General features: G+C 31.8%; 3 protein-coding genes across 4 annotated transcripts; 1 reads left to right on the top strand and 2 right to left on the bottom strand.

The window, feature by feature from the left end:
• The first annotated feature begins 1,014 nt into the window (after window positions 1–1,014).
• Window positions 1,015–12,843, top strand: LOC119610157 (alpha-tocopherol transfer protein). 2 transcript variants are annotated; one of them, XM_037965278.1, is made up of 5 exons: window positions 1,015–1,265; window positions 10,558–10,793; window positions 10,855–11,199; window positions 11,263–11,441; window positions 12,609–12,843. In XM_037965278.1, the coding sequence occupies exons 2-5, from the start codon at window positions 10,566–10,568 to the stop codon at window positions 12,724–12,726; spliced, it is 870 nt and encodes a 289-aa protein (XP_037821206.1). In that variant the 5' UTR covers window positions 1,015–1,265; window positions 10,558–10,565; the 3' UTR covers window positions 12,727–12,843. The 2 variants fall into 2 exon arrangements, with proteins under 2 accessions (XP_037821206.1, XP_037821208.1); XM_037965280.1 differs by lacking the exon at window positions 1,015–1,265 and adding an exon at window positions 7,492–7,608.
• Window positions 12,832–16,600, bottom strand: LOC119610155 (tektin-4). Its single transcript, XM_037965276.1, has 6 exons — window positions 16,465–16,600; window positions 14,559–14,633; window positions 14,179–14,453; window positions 13,598–14,119; window positions 13,316–13,538; window positions 12,832–13,262 (listed from the first exon to the last, which is right to left on the bottom strand). The coding sequence occupies exons 1-6, from the start codon at window positions 16,489–16,491 to the stop codon at window positions 12,885–12,887; spliced, it is 1,500 nt and encodes a 499-aa protein (XP_037821204.1). The 5' UTR covers window positions 16,492–16,600; the 3' UTR covers window positions 12,832–12,884.
• A 141-nt stretch (window positions 16,601–16,741) lies between these two features.
• LOC119610156 (ciliogenesis-associated TTC17-interacting protein) lies at window positions 16,742–18,184 on the bottom strand. Its single transcript, XM_037965277.1, has 4 exons — window positions 18,135–18,184; window positions 17,560–18,074; window positions 17,292–17,505; window positions 16,742–17,237 (listed from the first exon to the last, which is right to left on the bottom strand). Exons 1-4 carry the CDS (start codon window positions 18,163–18,165, stop codon window positions 16,771–16,773), a joined length of 1,227 nt encoding a protein of 408 aa, XP_037821205.1. The 5' UTR covers window positions 18,166–18,184; the 3' UTR covers window positions 16,742–16,770.
• Between the last annotated feature and the right edge of the window lie 261 nt (window positions 18,185–18,445).

The raw sequence follows: 18,445 nt of genomic DNA on the forward strand, positions 1-18,445 counted from the left end.
TTATAGACCAGACTAGATTCTAGTCTATAGATCAGACTATATTTTAGTCGATAGACCAGACTAGATTCTAGTTATAGATCAGACTAGATTCTAGTCTATAGATAAGGATAGATTATATTCTATAGATTAGACTAGAATGCAAACCAGACTAGATTCTAGATTATATAGATAGATTATAGACCAGACTAGATTCTGGTTTATAGACCACACTAGATTCTAGTCTATAGAACTGACTAGATTTTAGTCTATAGACCAATATAATATAGACCAGACTATACTCAAGTCTAGAGATCAGACTAGATTCCAGACCAGACTATATTCTAGTTTATAGACCAGACTAAATTCTTGTTTATAGAGCAGACTAGATTCAAGTCTATAGACCAGACTAAATTCTAGTATATAGACCTGACTAGATTATAGTCTATAGAACTGACTAGATTATAGTCTATAGACCAGACTAGATTCTAGTCTATAGACCAAGATTATATTCAAGAGATCACACTAGATTCTAGTCTACAGATCAGACTAGATTCTAGTCGATAGACCAGGCCAGATTCTAATCCATAAACCAAACTAAAGCCTAGTCTACAGACCAAACTAGAGTCTAGTCTATAGACCAGACTACATTCTAGCCAATAGATCAGATTAGGGTCTAGATCTCTAGAAAAAAACTTAAAACAAACAAAATATTTCCCACTGTGCATTGGTTTGTTGCAATTTTAACAGAGAACATTTAACAATATCAATAATTATTAAGTGCATACAATTAGCTCTCTTTCCCACCCAACACTCTCGCTCTCTTTTTCGCTCACACACATACACTGCATTGCACATTATTATCTGGGTGTTTAATGAATGAATAAATGTTTTTGTTTTCCGACTTTTAAGTCCATTTTAATCTCCCATTACTGGCTCCAGCATCTGAGTTTTGTTGTTTTTTTTGATATTGTTTATTTATTGTTCTGAGTTTAGAACTGTTTAACTTTTTTTTTATAATTTTTAATAAAAAACGTATAACAGAATCTTGTACAGAGTCAGTTTAAGTTGATCTTTGTTTTAACAAAGTCAAGTACTTAGTCACAGTTGTTGATTGTTTTTTCTTTGGGTGCGAAAACTAAATTAAATATTAAAACATAAATATAATAAATTTTTTTAATATTTATTGTTATTGTCATATGTTTAAAGCAGTTGTAAACTTTACTTAATAATTTATTTTTTGCAAAGTACATAATTTAAAAAAAAATTGTGTTAATTTAGAAAAAAAGGTAAATAAATTAATAAAAGTGTTTATAATTTATAGAAAAAAAGTTGCTAAAGCAATTAATTGCTATGATAAATTATTCAATAAATTTTCTAATTATTTTCAAAACAAACGGGTTAATGCTCGTTTATTGCTGTAACCTTAAGATGGACGGTCGATAATTGAATAAATATTGTCAATCGGTGTTGACCAATGACAAAAAAAATTGATTTATTTATAATTCAGAATATCAGAATATTGTGTGTGCATCATAAATTTCAGATCTGTAGTTTAAAAGAACCTTTCTTAAAATGTTGTTTGTGATAATTAATCTGAAATTAATTTTTATCTTCTGCTGATAAGAAATATCAAATAAAACTGATCCCTGGAACAAAAGTTTAAAATTTCAGACCTGAAATTCTAATTAAATTAAAGCTTTAAAAATTTCCAAAAAAAAAATTATAAAAATTTTGGAAAAAAATTTATTGTTTTAATTTTTTTTTTGTAAATAACAAGTTTTTAAGCTTTAAAAAATTCCACAAATTTTAAAAAATTGAAAAAAAAAAAATAATTTTTTTTAAAATTTGTAATAACAAGTTTTTAAGCTTTCAATTCACCGCTCCCCAGTAATCAAATAGAATCAAAAGGATTTCGTAATGGAAAGTTTATTTCGATTTTTGGTAATATTTGGGACGTTATAACAGGGCAAAGACACCTTTATTTATACAATTTGTTGTGACGTCTATAAGTTCAATCTGTTGACTTTACAATACATAATAAAGACGTCTTCGCGCGGTTATAATGTCTTTTTTATATGACAATCTGACAATATTTATTTGACAGCTTCATTTCTACAAATTATGTTTTATTGACATTAATTGTTTAATCACAAGGTGCAATTATTAATCATTTATTGTCATAATAAAATAGCAACAATTATAAAAATTTTTTTTAATACAACTATTACTTACTTAACAATTATTTGCAACAATTAAACATTTAAGGGCAAAATTATTGATTTTTATCACAAAATTACTTAATTCTAATTGAAAAATACAAAAAGTTAATAATGTTTATTTTACACTTTTATATTTAGTATTAAATTAAAAAATTTAAATATTTACTAATTAGCTGCATACTTAGTCATAATCAGAAGTAAATACTTAAAAGGCGTCAATTGCAAATGTGAAAATGTTTATAAATTTAGAAATTCTAAATCATTGTTTGTTTTGACATTGTAATAAATGGGAAATTTTGTAAATAAATTTAACTTTGGACTTTGTATAAAACAAAACAAAAGACTTAAACACTGCCCTCTACTAAAGAATCTGCACTCTGATTGATTGCTCGTGTTTAGCTTAGTTGCCATGCTTTACAAATCACACTTCCATTATTTGATTAATTATTTAATTGATTTTGAAAAGTGCCATTAAAGTGTCTCACTTACATCTGTCACAGTGATGAAGAACAGAAACAAAGTTATTACAAGGTTATTACACATTTAATAGTTTTAATTACATTTTAATATTTAATAGCATTTAATTAAATATTAAAGGTGATAAGTTCCAATTATAGTTCAGTACTGGTTCAATTCTGCTTGAACCAGTACTTGGTTCTAGTTGAGTTCTAGTTAAGTTCTAGTTAAGTTCTAGTTCAGTTCTAGTTCAGTTCTAGTTCAGTTCTAGTTCAGTTATAGTTCAGTTATAGTTCAGTTATAGTTTAGTTCTAGTTCAGTTCTAGTTCAGTTCTAGTTCAGTTCTAGTTCAGTTCTAGTTCAGTTCTAGTTCAGTTCTACTTCAGTTCTAGTTCAGTTCTAGTTCAGTTCTAGTTCAGTTCTAGTTCAGTTCTAATTCAGTTCTAGTTCAGTTCTAGTTCAGTTCTAGTTCAGTTTTAGTTCAGTTCTAGTTCAGGTCTAGTTCAGTTCTAGTTCAGTTCTAGTTCAGTTCTAGTTCAGTTCTAGTTCTAGTTCAGTTCTAGTTCAGTTCTAGTTCAGTTCTAGTTCAGTTCTAGTTCAGTTCTAGTTCAGTTCTAGTTCAGTTCTAGTTCAGTTCTAGTTCAGGTCTAGTTCAGTTCTAGTTCAGTTCTAGTTCAGTTCTAGTTCAGTTCTAGTTCAGTTCTGGTTCAGTTCTAGTTCAGTTCTAGTTCAGTTCTAGTTCAGTTCTAGTTCAGTTCTAGTTCAGTTCTAGTTCAGTTCTAGCTCTGTTCTAGTTCAGTTCTAGTTCAGTTCTAGTTCAGTTCCAGTTCTGTTCTAGTTCAGTTCTAGTTCAGTTCTAGTTCAGTTCCAGTTCAGTTCTAGTTCAGTTCTAGTTCAGTTCTAGTTCAGTTCTAGTTCAGTTCTAGTTCAGTTCTAGTTCTGTTCTAGTTCTGTTCTAGTTCTGTTCTAGTTCAGTTCTAGTTGAGTTCTAGTTGAGTTCTAGTTCAGTTCTAGTTCAGTTCTAGTTCAGTTCTAGTTCAGTTCTAGTTCAATTCTAGTTCAGTTCTAGTTCAGTTCTAGTTCAGTTCTAGTACAGTTCTAGTTCAGATCTAGTTCAGATCTAGTTCAGTTCTAGTTCAGTTCTAGTTCAGTTCTAGTTCAGTTCTAGTTCAGTTCTAGTTCAGTTCTAGTTCAGTTCTAGTTCAGTTCTAGTTCAGTTCTAGTTCAGTTCAGTTCTAGTCTAGTTCAGTTCTAGTTCAGTTCTAGTTCAGTTCTAGTTCAGTTCTAGTTCAGTTCTAGTTCTAGTTCAGTTCTAGTTCAGTTCTAGTTCAGTTCTAGTTCAGTTCTAGTTCAGTTCTAGTTCAGTTCTAGTTCAGTTCTAGTTCAGTTCTAGTTCAGTTCTAGTTCAGTTCTAGTTCAGTTCTAGTTCAGTTCTAGTTCAGTTCTAGTTCAGTTCTAGTTCAGTTCTAGTTCAGTTCTAGTTCTAGTTCAGTTCTAGTTGAGTTCTAGTTCAGTTCTGGCTCAGTTCTAGTTCAATTCTAGTTCAGTTCTAGTTTAGTTCTGGTTCATTTATAGTTCTCTTATAGTTCAGTACATAACCAGTTCTGTTCTAGTTCTGTTCTAGTTCAGTTCTAGTTGTGTTCTAGTTGAGTTCTAGTTCAGTTCTAGTTCAGTTCTAGTTCAATTCTAGTTCAGTTCTAGTTCAGTTCTAGTTCAGTTCTAGTTCAGTTCTAGTTCAGTTCTAGTTCAGTTCTAGTTCTGTTCTAGTTTTGTTCTAGTTCTGTTCTAGTACAGTTCTAGTTCAGTTCTAGTTCAGTTCTAGTTGAGTTCTAGTTGAGTTCTAGTTGAGTTCTAGTTCAGTTCTAGTTCAGTTCTAGTTCAGTTCTAGTTCAGTTCTAGTTGAGTTCTAGTTCAGTTCCAGTTCAATTCTAGTTCAGTTCTTGTTCAGTGCTAGTTCAGTTCTAGTACAGTTCTAGTTCAGTTCTAGTTCAGTTCTAGTTCAGTTCTAGTTCAGTTCTAGTTCAGTTCTAGTTCAGTTCTAGTTCTAGTTCAGTTCTAGTTCAGTTCTAGTTCAGTTCTAGTTCAGTTCTAGTTCAGTTCTAGTTCAGTTCTAGTTCAGTTCTAGTTCAGTTCTAGTTCAGTTCTAGTTCAGTTCTAGTTCAGTTCTAGTTCAGTTCTAGTTCAGTTCTAGTTCAGTTCTAGTTCAGTTCTAGTTCAGTTCTAGTCTAGTTCAGTTCTAGTTCAGTTCTAGTTCAGTTCTAGTTCAGTTCTAGTTCAGTTCTAGTTCAGTTCTAGTTCAGTTCTAGTTCAGTTCTAGTTCAGTTCTAGTTCAGTTCTAGTTCAGTTCTAGTTCAGTTCTAGTTCAGTTTTAGTTCAGTTCTAGTTCAGTTCTAGTTCAGTTCTAGTTCAGTTCTAGTTCAGTTCTGGCTCAGTTCTAGTTCAATTCTAGTTCAGTTCTAGTTTAGTTCTGGTTCATTTATAGTTCTCTTATAGTTCAGTACATAACCATTCATTAAAATAAATTTGGAAAGTCCTTAGCGTCACAGTCCAATTAAACTGAAATTTGAAATCTTACATACTATAATGATATAGGTTATCTGATCATGTGATCAAATTTACAAAAAAATATTAAAAATATTTATTTTAGAACCCTTTTCCAAAATGCGCATTTCTTTCAAATAATTAAACACAATCAATTGAAGCACAACAACAAATAATAACCTGATTACAAAAAGCTTATCAAAACAAAATAAATTAATAATTTATTGAAAAAATTTGTTTGTTGTTTTTTTACCCCTAAAACTTTGAATATGATTAACTTAAATGCTTAAAATAAAAAAATCTAATTGCAGATACAGTGATTGACAAAACAATAATATTTTTAAGAAACAATTGTATTTAAATAATAAATTATGTCAAATAAGTATTATTAAAGCACAATGGATTTAAACAAATAATTAATAAATATTACAATTGTTTATTAATAAAGACTTTAAAATACAAAAAATCTTTTTCAAGATTTATTAGTTTTATACATTTTCCTTTCAAATTGCAGATTATTAGTAAGAGAATATTGAACGTTTCTCGATCATTGATCATGATTGTGAAACAATAAATAAATGTTCGTTTTTTGTGGTGATGACAGACCACAAATGTTAAAAATGTGTTATGGATTTGATGGTTAACATCTATGGTTCTAGTTTTGATTCTAGTTCAGTTTAGTTCTAGTCCAGTTCTACTTAAGTTTTAGCTTAGTTCTAGTTAGGTTTTTGTTCAGTTCTAGTTGAGTTCTATTTGAGTTTTAGTTGACTTCTATTTCAGTTCTAGTTGAGTTCAAGTTCAATTCTAGTTGAGTTCTAGTTGGGTTCTACTTCAGTTCTAGTTGAATTCTAGTTGAGTTCTATTTCAGTTTTAGTTCTGTTTTAGTTCAGCTCTAGTTCAGTTCTATTTCATTTCTAGTTCAGCTCCAGTTCAGTTCTAGTTCAGTTTTATTTCAGTGCTAGTTCAGTTCTAGTTCAGTTCTAGTTCAGTTCTAGTTCAGTTCTAGTTTAGTTCTAGTTCAGTTCTAGTTCAGTTCTAGTTTAGTTCTAGTTCAGTTCTAGTTCAGTTTACTTCAGTTCTAGTTCAGTTCTAGTTCAGTTCTAGTTCAGTTCTAGTTCAGTTCTAGTTCAGTTCTAGTTTCAGTTCTAGTTCAGTTCTAGTTCAGTTCTAGTTCAGTTCTAGTTCAGTTATAGTTCAGTTTCTAGTTTCAGTTCTAGTTCGTTTCTAGTTCATTCTAGTTCAGTTCTAGATTCAGGTTCTAGTTCAGTTCTAGTTCAGCTAGTCAGTTCTAGTTCAGTTCTAGTTACAGTTCTAGTCTGTTCAGTTCTAGTTCTCGTTCTCTGTTCTAGTTCTAGTTCAGTTCTAGTTCAGTTCTTCAGTTCTAGTTCTAGTTCTAGTTCGAGTTCCTAGTTCAGTTCTAGTCTTCTAGTTACATGTTCTAGTTCATTTCTAGTTCGTTAGTTCCAGTTCTAGTTCAGTTCTAGTCTCAGTTCTAGTTCATGTTTTCTAGTTCAGTCTAGTTCAGGTTCTAGTTCAGTTCTAGTTCAGTTCTAGTTCTAGTTCTAGTTCTAGTTCAGTTCTAGTTCAGTTCTAGTTCAGTTCTAGTTCAGTTCTAGTTCAGTTCTAGTTCAGTTCTAGTTCAGTTCTAGTTCAGTTCTAGTTCAGTTCTAGTTCAGTTCTAGTTCAGTTCTAGTTCAGTTCTAGTTCAGTTCTAGTTCAGTTCTAGTTCAGTTCTAGTTCAGTTCTAGTTCAGTTCTAGTTCAGTTCTAGTTCAGTTCTAGTTCAGTTCTAGTTCAGTTCTAGTTCAGTTCTAGTTCAGTTCTAGTTCAGTTCTAGTTCAGTTCTAGTTCAGTTCTAGTTCAGTTCTAGTTCAGTTCTAGTTCAGTTCTAGTTCAGTTCTAGTTCAGTTCTAGTTCAGTTCTAGTTCAGTTCTAGTTCAGTTCTAGTTCAGTTCTAGTTCAGTTCTAGTTCAGTTCTAGTTCAGTTCTAGTTCAGTTTTAGTTCAGTTCAGAACAGTTTAATCTGTGTTTAATCTCTGATAAAAAGCGGATTGATATTCTGATAAAATAAGATACAAATAATTAATAAGTCTCTTAACAATACTAATTTGCCATATTCTATGAGGATTGGTCCACTTTAGCTCTTTGATCCCATATAATGTCTTATTTCTTCGGATTTTTAAGTTTAAATTTGTTTTGCCTTACACTGTAAATGCTCTTCTAATGTATTTAAACATTTCAAATAATAAAAGTACATTTTAGCTCATGATAAGCTCGAAAATATAAATTCGAATCAAAACAAATAAGTTGACCCTAGCGATTAGTAAGAAGTAGAACATTGAATGCAAAGCATTATAAACTATTATCATAAACACGAAAAAGAACATTTTGTAATACTAAATAAGCTATTAATGGTAATTATTTGTTTTTGAATAAAGTATTTTATTTAATATTAAGGAACTTTTGCATTAAATATTGAACGGAACATAGTTTTTTAAAATGTTTCCTATATAAAAAATATTTAAAAATTTTTCAACCATAACTAATGCATTGTTGTTGGGTATGCTTAAATTAGTCCGAGAGTTAGTTAAAATTTTTAATCTAAACTAACATTTCAAGTTTAATAAAAGCTTGTAATGAAAATCGATTCGAATTTGTTTGTAATGTAATATTAGATGAACTTTGAATTGAAAAAAGTACTGCAAATTCTTATCATCTAATGTCACGTTTTAAATTTAATTTCATATACCCTTGATCTATTTTTATAATAAGTTTAATGATAAGAGTGAATTAATAGCGTTTCAAAAATTATTAGCAGGGTAACCAAAAGTGCTTTCTTGAGATTGGTGGTATTAAAATTCCTAGATCAAATTAATCTAAGATCCTTTATGAAAATATAAAGACTTATTTAGCATTCTTTATCGCATTACATTGAGATAGAAATTTTTATATTGACATTTTAATTGACTTTAGATTTAGTAAAGTCGCATTGATTAATAAAATGACTCTCTAATGTGCATGTTAAAATAGCAGAATACGTTTTGTACAATCAATGTCAGTGTCATGTTTGTTTTATTTGCGGTCCGCTGTTAATACTTGTTGTCTAGCATGAAATATTTTTGAAACAACTTACAACCCAGATTACCTTGTGGACATTTTTACACTTCGTTATTTGTTGCTGTTTTTGCTTTTATCTTATTCATAATACTTATATATTGTAAGGAAATTTCTTTTAAATTTAAAAGTATCGACAAGATTATAGTATAGATCATAGGGTAGACTATAAGCAAGACTATACTGTATACTATAGTCCAGACTATAGACCAGACTATAGTCCTCACTATAGGGTAGACTATAGCCCAGATTATAGACTAGACTATTGTCCTCACTATAGGGTAGACTATATTCCAGACTATAGACAAGACCAGGCTTATAGACTATAAGCAAGACTATACTGTATACTATAGTCCAGACTATAGACCAGACTGTAGTCCAGACTGTGTACCAGACTATAGTCCAGACTATAGACTAGCTTATAGCCCAGATTATAGACTAGACTATACTCGAGACAATAGACTAGACTTTAGTCCAAACTATAGACTGGACTATTGTCCAGACTATCGACTAGACAATAGTCCAGACAATAGACTAAACAATAGTCCAGACTATAGACTAGACAATAGTCCAGACCATAGACAAGACTATAGTTAATACTATAGACTAGACTATAGTCCAGACTGTAGACAAGACTAAACTATATAGCTTATCTGTGCCTTGAACTAAGTCTAGTCTATAGTTTTGACTTTAATCTAGTCCATAGTCTGGACTATAGTCTAGTCTATAGTCCAGACTATAGAATACACTATATACTAGACTATAGTCCAGACTATAGACTAGACTATAGACTAGACTATAGTCCAGACTATAGGCTAGACTATAGTTCATACTATACAATAGGCTATAGTCCAGACTATAGACCAGACTATAGTCCAGACTATAGACAAGACCATAGTCCGCACTATAGACTAGACTATGCTGTATACTAAAGTCCGGACTATAGACCAGACTATAGACCAGACTATAATCCAGACTATAGACCAGACTATAGTCCAGACTATAGACTAGACTATTGTTCTGACTATAGACTAGACTATAGTCTGGACTAGACTATAGCCCAGATTATAGACTAGACTATTGTCCTCACTATAGGGTAGACTATATTCCAGATTATAGACAAGACTAGACTGTAGACAAGACCAGACTTATAGACTATAAGCAAGACTATACTGTATACTATAGTTCAGACTATAGACCAGACTGTAGTCCAGACTATAGACTAGATTATAGCCCAGATTATAGACTAGACTATAGTCGAGACAATAGACTAGACTTTAGTCCAGACTATAGACTGGACTATTGTCCAGACTATCGACTAGACAATAGTCTAGACAATAGACTAAACAATAGTCCAGACTATAGACTAGACAATAGTCCAGACTATAGACAAGAATATAGTTAATACTATAGACTAGACTATAGTCCAGACTGTAGACAAGACTAAACTATATAGTCTAATCTGTGCCTTGAACTAAGTCTAGTCTATAGTTTGGACTTTAATCTAGTCCATAGTATGGACTATAGTTTAGTCTATAGTCCAGACTATAGAATACACTATATACTAGAGTATAGTCCAGACTATAGACTAGACTATAGACTAGACTATAGACTAAACTATAGTCCAGACTATAGGCTAGACTATAGTTCATACTATATAGTAGGCTATAGTCCAGACTATACAGTAGACTATAGTCCAGACTATAGACAAGACCATAGTCCGCACTATAGACTAGACTATGCTGTATACTATAGTCCAGACTATAGACCAGACTATAATCCAGACTATAGACCAGACTATAGTCCAGACTATAGACTAGACTATTGTTCTGACTATAGACTAGACTATAGTCCAGACTATAGACTGGACTATAGTCAAGACTATAGTCCAGACTATAGACTGGACTATAGTCAAGACTATAGTCCAGACTAGACCAGACTATAGTCCAGACTATAGACTAGACTATAGTTCTGACTATATGCTAAACTATAGTCCAGACTATGGACAAGACTATAGTCCAGACTTTAGACAAGACTATAGTGCAGACTATAGACTAAATTACAGTACAGACTATAGACTAGATTATAGCCCAGACTATAGACTGGACCATAGTACAGACTATAGATTATAGTAGAGACTATAGACTAGATTATAGTCCATACTGTAGACTAAACTTTAGTCCAGACTAATTAATTGAATTACTAATGTTAAAAATATCATATAACGAAACGTAAATTTATCATTCCAGCCTACAAAATGCCCTCCATAGAATATAACCTTAATTTAGATGACAAACTACCAGAGGATATCAAAAAAGTGGCCATAGAAAATGGTGAATGTGAACTAACTAAAACACAAATGATTGCTGAATTCCGAAATTATATACAGGAACATGATCGCTGTCAGCCACATAGAACCGATGATGAGTACTTAATAAAATTTCTCAGGGCTCGCTATTGGAAAATTGAACCCAGTTATAAATTGGTAAAAGAAAACATAACTCAAACTTAATATTTCTCCCGATTAACCATAACATATTTTTTAGTTGTGCCATTATTATAAATTTCGCGAACAAAATAAATCCTATTATGAAAAAGTGCGGCCCGTTGAATTGAAATTTATAAATGAAGCCAATATTTTAACAGTAACACCGTACCGGGATCAAAAAGGCCATCGTATCATAATTTATCGCTTTGGCAAGTGGAAAACCAATGAAGTTAATATTGATGATATATTTCGTGCTTCGGTTTGCCTTCTAGAGATGGGTTCCATGGAACCTATCGGTCAAGTTGTGGGTGGTGTGGGTATTTTTGATTTGAAAGATTTTACCTTAGGTCATGTTTTACATTTGAGTCCTAGTGTTGCTCAGAAAATGATTGCCATGTTGGTGGTGAGTGTATTTGTATAAATAATGGAGTAGAATTGTTTTTTTCAGTTTGTTCTTCTTTTTCAGACCTCTATGCCAATACGTACCTCTGCTTTACATATTGTTAATCAAAATTGGGTTTTCAATACGGCTTTTAATATATTTAAGCCATTTTTGGATTCCTCAATGAAAGAAAATTTATTTATACATGGTTCGGATATGTCTTCGCTGCATAAACATATTAGTCCAGAATATTTGCCAAAGAGGTGAGTTGGGGAACTTTCAGTGACGTTTTTGAAATCTAATCTGTGGTTTGAACTAAGTCTAGTCTATAGTTGGGACCATAATCTAGTCTATAGTCTAGACTATAATCTTGTCATTAGTGTGGAGTATAATCTAGTCTATAGTCTGGACTACAGTCTTGTCTATAGTCTGGACTATAGTCTAATCTATAGTCTGGACTATAGTCTTGTCTATAGTCTGTACTATAGTATAGTCTATAGTCTGGACTATAGTATAGTCTATAGTCTGGACTATAGTATAGTCTATAGTCTGGACTATAGTATAGTCTATAGTCTGGACTATAGTATAGACTATATAGTCTAGTCTACAGTCTAGACTATAGTCTAGTCTACAGTCTATAGACTATAGTCTAGTCTATAGTCTAGTCTACAGTATGGTCTATAGCCTGGACTATAGACTAGTCTATAGTAGAGTCTATAGTCTGGACTATAATATGATCTACAGTCTGGATTATAGTCTAGTCTATAGTCTAGTCTATAGTCTAGTCTATAGTCTAGTCTATAGTCTAGTCTATAGTCTAGTCTATAGTCTAGTCTATAGTCTAGTCTATAGTCTAGTCTATAGTCTAGTCTATAGTCTAGTCTATAGTCTAGTCTATAGTCTAGTCTATAGTCTAGTCTATAGTCTAGTCTAGTCTATTATCTAGCCTATAGTCTAGTCTATAGTCTAGTCTATAGTCTAGTCTATAGTCTAGTCTATAGTCTAGTCTATAGTCTAGTCTATAGTCTAGTCTATAGTCTAGTCTATAGTCTAGTCTATAGTATAGTCTATAGTCTAGTCTATAATCTAGTCTATAGTCTAGTCAATAGTCTAGTCTATTGTCTAGTCTATAGTCTAGTCTATAGTTTAGTCTATAGTCTAAAATCTAGTCTATAGTCTGGACTGTAGACTAGTCTATAGTCTGGACTATAGTCTAGTCCATAGTCTGGACTATATAGTCTAGTCTATAGTCTAGACAATAGTCTAGTCTGGATTATTGTCTAGTCTGTAGTCTAGACTTAGGTCTAGTCTATAGTTGGTAATATTGACAGGCTTATATTCTTGTCATTACTCTAGACTATAGTTTTTAGTATTGTTGAGACTACTATATTCTTTATTTGTTTAATTGTACTATTTTTTCTTAATTTCAGATATGGCGGTATCCATGAAGACTATCCCGGTGATATGTGGTTCGAAACTCTTAGTAAAAATAAGACTTTGCTGAAGGAACTAGAACAACTGGGCTACGTTTTTGATGAGATAAACTAAAGGAAACCCCTATTCAAATTATGATTGTCTATAGAACTGAGTTAAGATTTTTTTTAATTAGATTTTTAAGCTGATATTTTTTAATAAAACCCAAAATTTGCCATTTTTTTCCTAAAAGGAATGCATAGTTTATTAAAAATATTTCCTCTCGATTCAAATTAAACACTAGCAAAACCACTTAAAGCACTGGCCGAAGGATAATGAGATCTCAAAAGCATACAACGTTCCCGATCCAACCATAAAGTGCGACGTTTGAGCATTATTTCACGCTCTAAAGTACTGCGCGTTTGCATAAGTTGATTTTTAACATTTTCCGCCTCGTCCAGTTCCTGCAACATGGCACTGACACCACTCTGTATGGTGGCAACCTCGTCTATAAGATTCTGTTGGGCCGTGTCACGACAATTTTCCACATTCGGGCGAAAACTGCGATTATCCATGCGGGTTTGAGCCACCTTCATGCCGGCATCAAAATTGCGTATGGCTCGATGTAGTTTATCGATACGGGTCTCAGTATCGGCCAGATTTTGAAGACACTATTTTAAAACAGAATAGATTGATAAAAAACACATAAGTTATCTTTTCATACCTGTCTCAGATCATTTTCAAAACGTTGCAAATTTTCTTGAGTACAGTTGATGCGCGCTACGAAGGCCTTTTCCACCACATCAGCTTGACCACGTATATCTCGAGCAGCATTCATTAATATGGCATTTAAGGTATGCCGTAATTTAAGAGACCTTTGACGACAGTTTTCGCATTCCTCCAGGGTCTCTTTGCTGAAATGCTCCCAATACTGTTCCGAGGCTTGCCTACCAAGAATTGTTTCAAAAAGTTAAAATATTTTATTAAAAAACAAAAAACAACTTACTCTGCTGGTTGTCGTACAGCCCCTGGTCTAAACATTATAGTTTTCGAACGATTGTTAAGGCCCACATTTACCGCATCTATTTCATAGGACTCCTTTTTATCACTCCAATCATATTCCAAACGCTGGCGAGCTGTACGATTTTCTACTTGTTGCTGTTCAAAATCTTCTAAAGTTTTCTTTAGTTGCTGTCGAATTTCCGCTATTAAAGCCAATTCATTGATCAACTCTTCTTCGGGAACATCTCTTACTAATTCCGTATCTGGTCTACCACAACGTTTATCTATACATTCCTTAACTATGGATTCAGGTACGCCCAGTATCACCAGAGATTTTTTAAGTCTCACTCTTTCCTCTTCCAAAGTACTGATTTCATCTTGCATGGCTTTAATGGCCGCCTCCAAGGTATTCTTCCATTTGCCTATTAATTGAGCCCGTTGCCGCATATTCTCGGTAGTCTCGGTTTGGGTCTTTTCCACTAGGGAGTTAATACGCATGAGTGAAGTTTTACAACTATATTGATTTCTAAAATGAACGAGAAAGGATTCAGTTTTCATCCTTTTAAATACTATATTTTATCTCACTTCAAAGTTCTATCAAAAACTTGATTAGTATGTTTAACGGTCTCCAAATTTTTTGCTCTCCATTCATTGGGACTAAATCTTGTTATAGAATAACGATCCACTACCGGTCTTGTACCAGTCAAACCAGCCATGGGACTCCAATCAACTTTACCTGTAGCCCAAGGACCAATGGGTCCCATGGGCTGTAAATTATCCTTTTTAGGCAGTTGATCTTCTGGTTGTGGTAAATAACAAGGTGGATTATTGAAATCATCGGCATGGGGGTCAATAGCCTTCTAAATAAAGAAAGTTAAAGGGAGAAAAGGGATGAATATGTTATAGTTTATACAAATTCCAGTATTTGGATCTTTTTGAAATGATATGAATTTTTAAAAACTTACTGCAAACTTTTCTAATTTTGGTTCCTCTTTGTGGGGAATTTGAAAATCTTCGCCTTCAGCTGGAGGCATTTCTTCCTAGGAACAAAATAATACATTACATTAATTTCAGTACCTTTTATGAAGGAAATAAGGTTTATAAAATGGTTTAAGGAACGCTAACTTCTTTTTTAAGAAATACACACACATGATCTACACATATGGATGCAGCGAGGAAACTATAGAACTCATTAATTTTCTGCGTCCTAATTTGTCTGGATAGACAGAATATATATGCATGACTTTGTAGATCGTTCTAAATAGGGTTGATATTAACAAGATTAATTGGATTACTAGTCTCAGTGTTTTGTTTCTGTGTGGTGGGTCGAAGCTTTATTCGTGTCGGGAAACACAAATGAATCAACAATGGATTCAATGTAATTCAGCCGTAACCATGAAATTGTTAATATGATAAAATTCAACAAGTCCACAAAAGGCGAATTTAATTTTGTAGTTATTTCGCAAAAAAAAAAAAATGTGAAAAAGTTTTTAAAACTCATAATAAAAAAGAAAATAGAATTTAATTTTCTAAATTTAAGAATATTGTAGAATTTTCACAGTTAGTTAGTTAGTTAGTTAGTTAGTTAGTTAGTTAGTTAGTTAGTTAGTTAGTTAGTTAGTTAGTTAGTTAGTTAGTTAGTTAGTTAGTTAGTTAGTTAGTTAGTTAGTTAGTTAGTAGTTAGTTAGTTAGTAGTAGTTAGTAGTTAGTTAGTTAGTTAGTTAGTTAGTTAGTTAGTTAGTTAGTTAGTTAGTTAGTTAGTTAGTTAGTTCGTTAAGTTAGTTAGTTAGTTAGTTAGTTAGAGTTAGTTAGTAGTAGTTAGTTAGTTAGTTAGTAGTTAGTTAGTTAGTTTAGTTGTTAGTTAGTTAGTTAGTTAGTTAGTTAGTAGTTAGTTAGTTAGTTAGTTAGTTAGTTAGTTAGTTAGTTAGTTAGTAGTTAGTAGTTAGTTAGTTAGTTAGTTAGTTAGTTAGTTAGTTTAGTTAGTTAGTAGTTAGTAGTTAGTGTTAGTAGTTAGTTAGTTAGTAGTTAGTTAGTTAGTTAGTTAGTTAGTTAGTTAGTTCGTTAGTTAGTTAGTTAGTTAGTTAGTTAGAGTAGTTAGTAGTTAGTTAGTTAGTTAGTTAGTAGTTAGTTAGTAGTAGTTAGTTAGTTAGTTAGTAGTAGTTAGTTAGTAGTTAGTTAGTTAGTTAGTAGTTAGTTAGTTAGTTAGTTAGTTAGTTAGTAGTTAGTTAGTTTAGTTAGTTAGTTAGTTAGTTAGTTAGTAGTTAGTAGTTAGTAGTTAGTTAGTTAGTTGTAGTTAGTTAGTTAGTAGTAGTTAGTTAGTTAGTTAGTTAGTTAGTTAGTTAGTTAGTTAGTTAGTTAGTAGTTTAGTTAGTAGTAGTTAGTTAGTTAGTTAGTTAGTAGTAGTTAGTTAGTAGTTAGTTAGTTAGTTAGTTAGTAGTAGTTAGTTAGTAGTTAGTAGTTAGTTAGTTAGTTAGTTAGTAGTTAGTTAGTAGTTAGTAGTTAGTTAGTTAGTTAGTAGTTAGTTAGTAGTTAGTTAGTTAGTTAGTTAGTAGTTAGTTAGTTAGTTAGTTAGTTAGTAGTTAGTTAGTTAGTTAGTTAGTTAGTAGTAGTTAGTTAGTTAGTTAGTTAGTTAGTTAGTTAGTTAGTTAGTTAGTAGTTAGTTAGTTAGTTAGTTAGTTAGTTAGTTCCGAAGAAATACTCCTTGGCCAATATCTGACCTGGTATGCGGTCTATATGCTAAGAATCAAACATAGACTTAAACTTCAGTATTTCAGCTTCAGCTGAAAAGTTGTCTCAATCTCATTTTAGAAACATGTTTAGAATTTTTGGACCAATGAATATTATCAATATAAATGAATATTTTAAACTTACCATTGGCTCGGGTTTGTGTATGGACATTTTAATATCGGATAAATATTTTGAGCAAAATAAATTTTATTAAAAAATATATGGAATACAAAAATCACAAAATTAAAATTTATTGAAAAATATATAAACACAATTTTCTGTTTCCGTTTTCTGCAACACTACTAAAAAGATAGTTATTTTGACAAAGTCAACAAAACCAAAATGGTTGCCAAGTTGTTCGCAAGCGATGCTTTGGTAACTAAAACAGGGTTGCTAACATTCTATAACAAACATTTGGGCCATATAGTAGCTACTATATGATCTGGGCCTTTAAGACCGTTGTGTTGGTTTCTTGAATTTTTGAAAGTATCTTACGCTAAACTCCAATACATTACGTGGTTTATATTTCAAAACATTTAAAACATAGTCATGCAAGAAATGCGACAACTCAGGATGTTTCTCAAAGTAATCCATGGCATTTTCATAAGTCAGTTTCTTTTTCAAACGATATTGATCCAATAATTGATTATGACTGCGCCACATTAATTCCAGTTTAGGAACAATTGTTTCTTCTTTGGGTTTGAAGCCTTTGGTTTCGTGTATAAGATAATTGAAATTATGCCAATAATGTAGAATCATTTTGCCATTGGCGGTATAAAAAGTTTCCGATACTTCTTGGGGGTAGTTGTTAAAGTATTGGGTGTTAGTAACGTGTAGAGCATTTTTGAAATTACGATGAAACATTTTGATTTGTTTACGCTCCTCACGTATGGTCAATTGGCAGCGTATAATTTTGCCTGCAAGTGAAAATTATTATGAATTAATGTTGCTTTAGAGTTCCCTTGGTTTACCTATTAAATTCATGGAGAAATAATGAAAATCACCACGAAAATTATTAATAATTAAATAACGCATTAATAGCAAAACACCGCCATCTAAAATGAAGACATCATCACGACCTTTGACATTAATAACCGCCTTGAAACGTTGATTATCATTATTGATTTTGATCTCACGTTTGGTTACTAATTTATCCTCTATTATGCGGGCATCTAAGGTTTTTTCCTAGCATAGAATTACTTTTATCCTTGTAGCAGTTATCTTTCTTTTATTACTTACTATTTTAGCATTTTCCACAAAATCATATTCACTTCTCTTCTCACATATCAAATTTAATTTATCATCATATTTTCCCCTTACCGAATGACCACAATTATATTTTCCTTTACCCTTTAGCATTTTACTTTTACCATAGACCACATAGCCATCATAACTTTCTTCTACTTTCAATTTAAACTCGCCCAATTCTTCCAATTCACTTTCTAGGAAAATTTTAGAGTCTTCATTTAGTTTACAACCATTATCTTTTAATTTCGATATATACAGCTGCTCCTCAAAGATAATGGCCTGTTTATCGTTTAACAACTCCTTGGCTGGCACTTGAAATTTTAAATTTCTTAACTGTTTATGTGAGGGTTCTATGCGATCTAATAAAGCCGAGAATATACTATCCAAACTGATTTCATCTTCGGGTTTTAATTTGAATTTCTTTTGACAGGGCAGCAACTCGAAGGCTTCGTCGGGCAAGGGATTTTCTATATCCTCAATATTGTATTTTTTAAGTATATTAAGATCTATTGGAATAGAAATAGGAGATATATTTTAAAGATTTATATTTTCCTTAAATAACTTACCCATTTTTAGTTCGAAGTAAGGTTTACGCATATAAATTTTGTAATATGAATTAAAATTTCATAGAATTATAAAAAAGTACAGCATGTTTCATAGTCATATTTAAGTTATGTTTATACACCCTGTTTGTTTGGGATATTGTTATACCCTCCACCACCATCAGTGGTGATAGAGGGTATATATAACTTTGTCATTCCGTGTGTAACACCAAGAAATATTCATCTGAGACCCAACAAAGTATATATATTCTGGGTCCTTATCAAATTCTGAGTCGATTTAGCTATGTCCGTCTGTTTGTCTGTCTGTGTAAAAC

This window comes from Lucilia sericata, unplaced genomic scaffold (genome assembly GCF_015586225.1).
Source record: "Lucilia sericata isolate MDLA Ls3-8-SP2 unplaced genomic scaffold, ASM1558622v1 Contig001129F_arrow, whole genome shotgun sequence".
NCBI lineage: Eukaryota > Metazoa > Arthropoda > Insecta > Diptera > Calliphoridae > Lucilia > Lucilia sericata.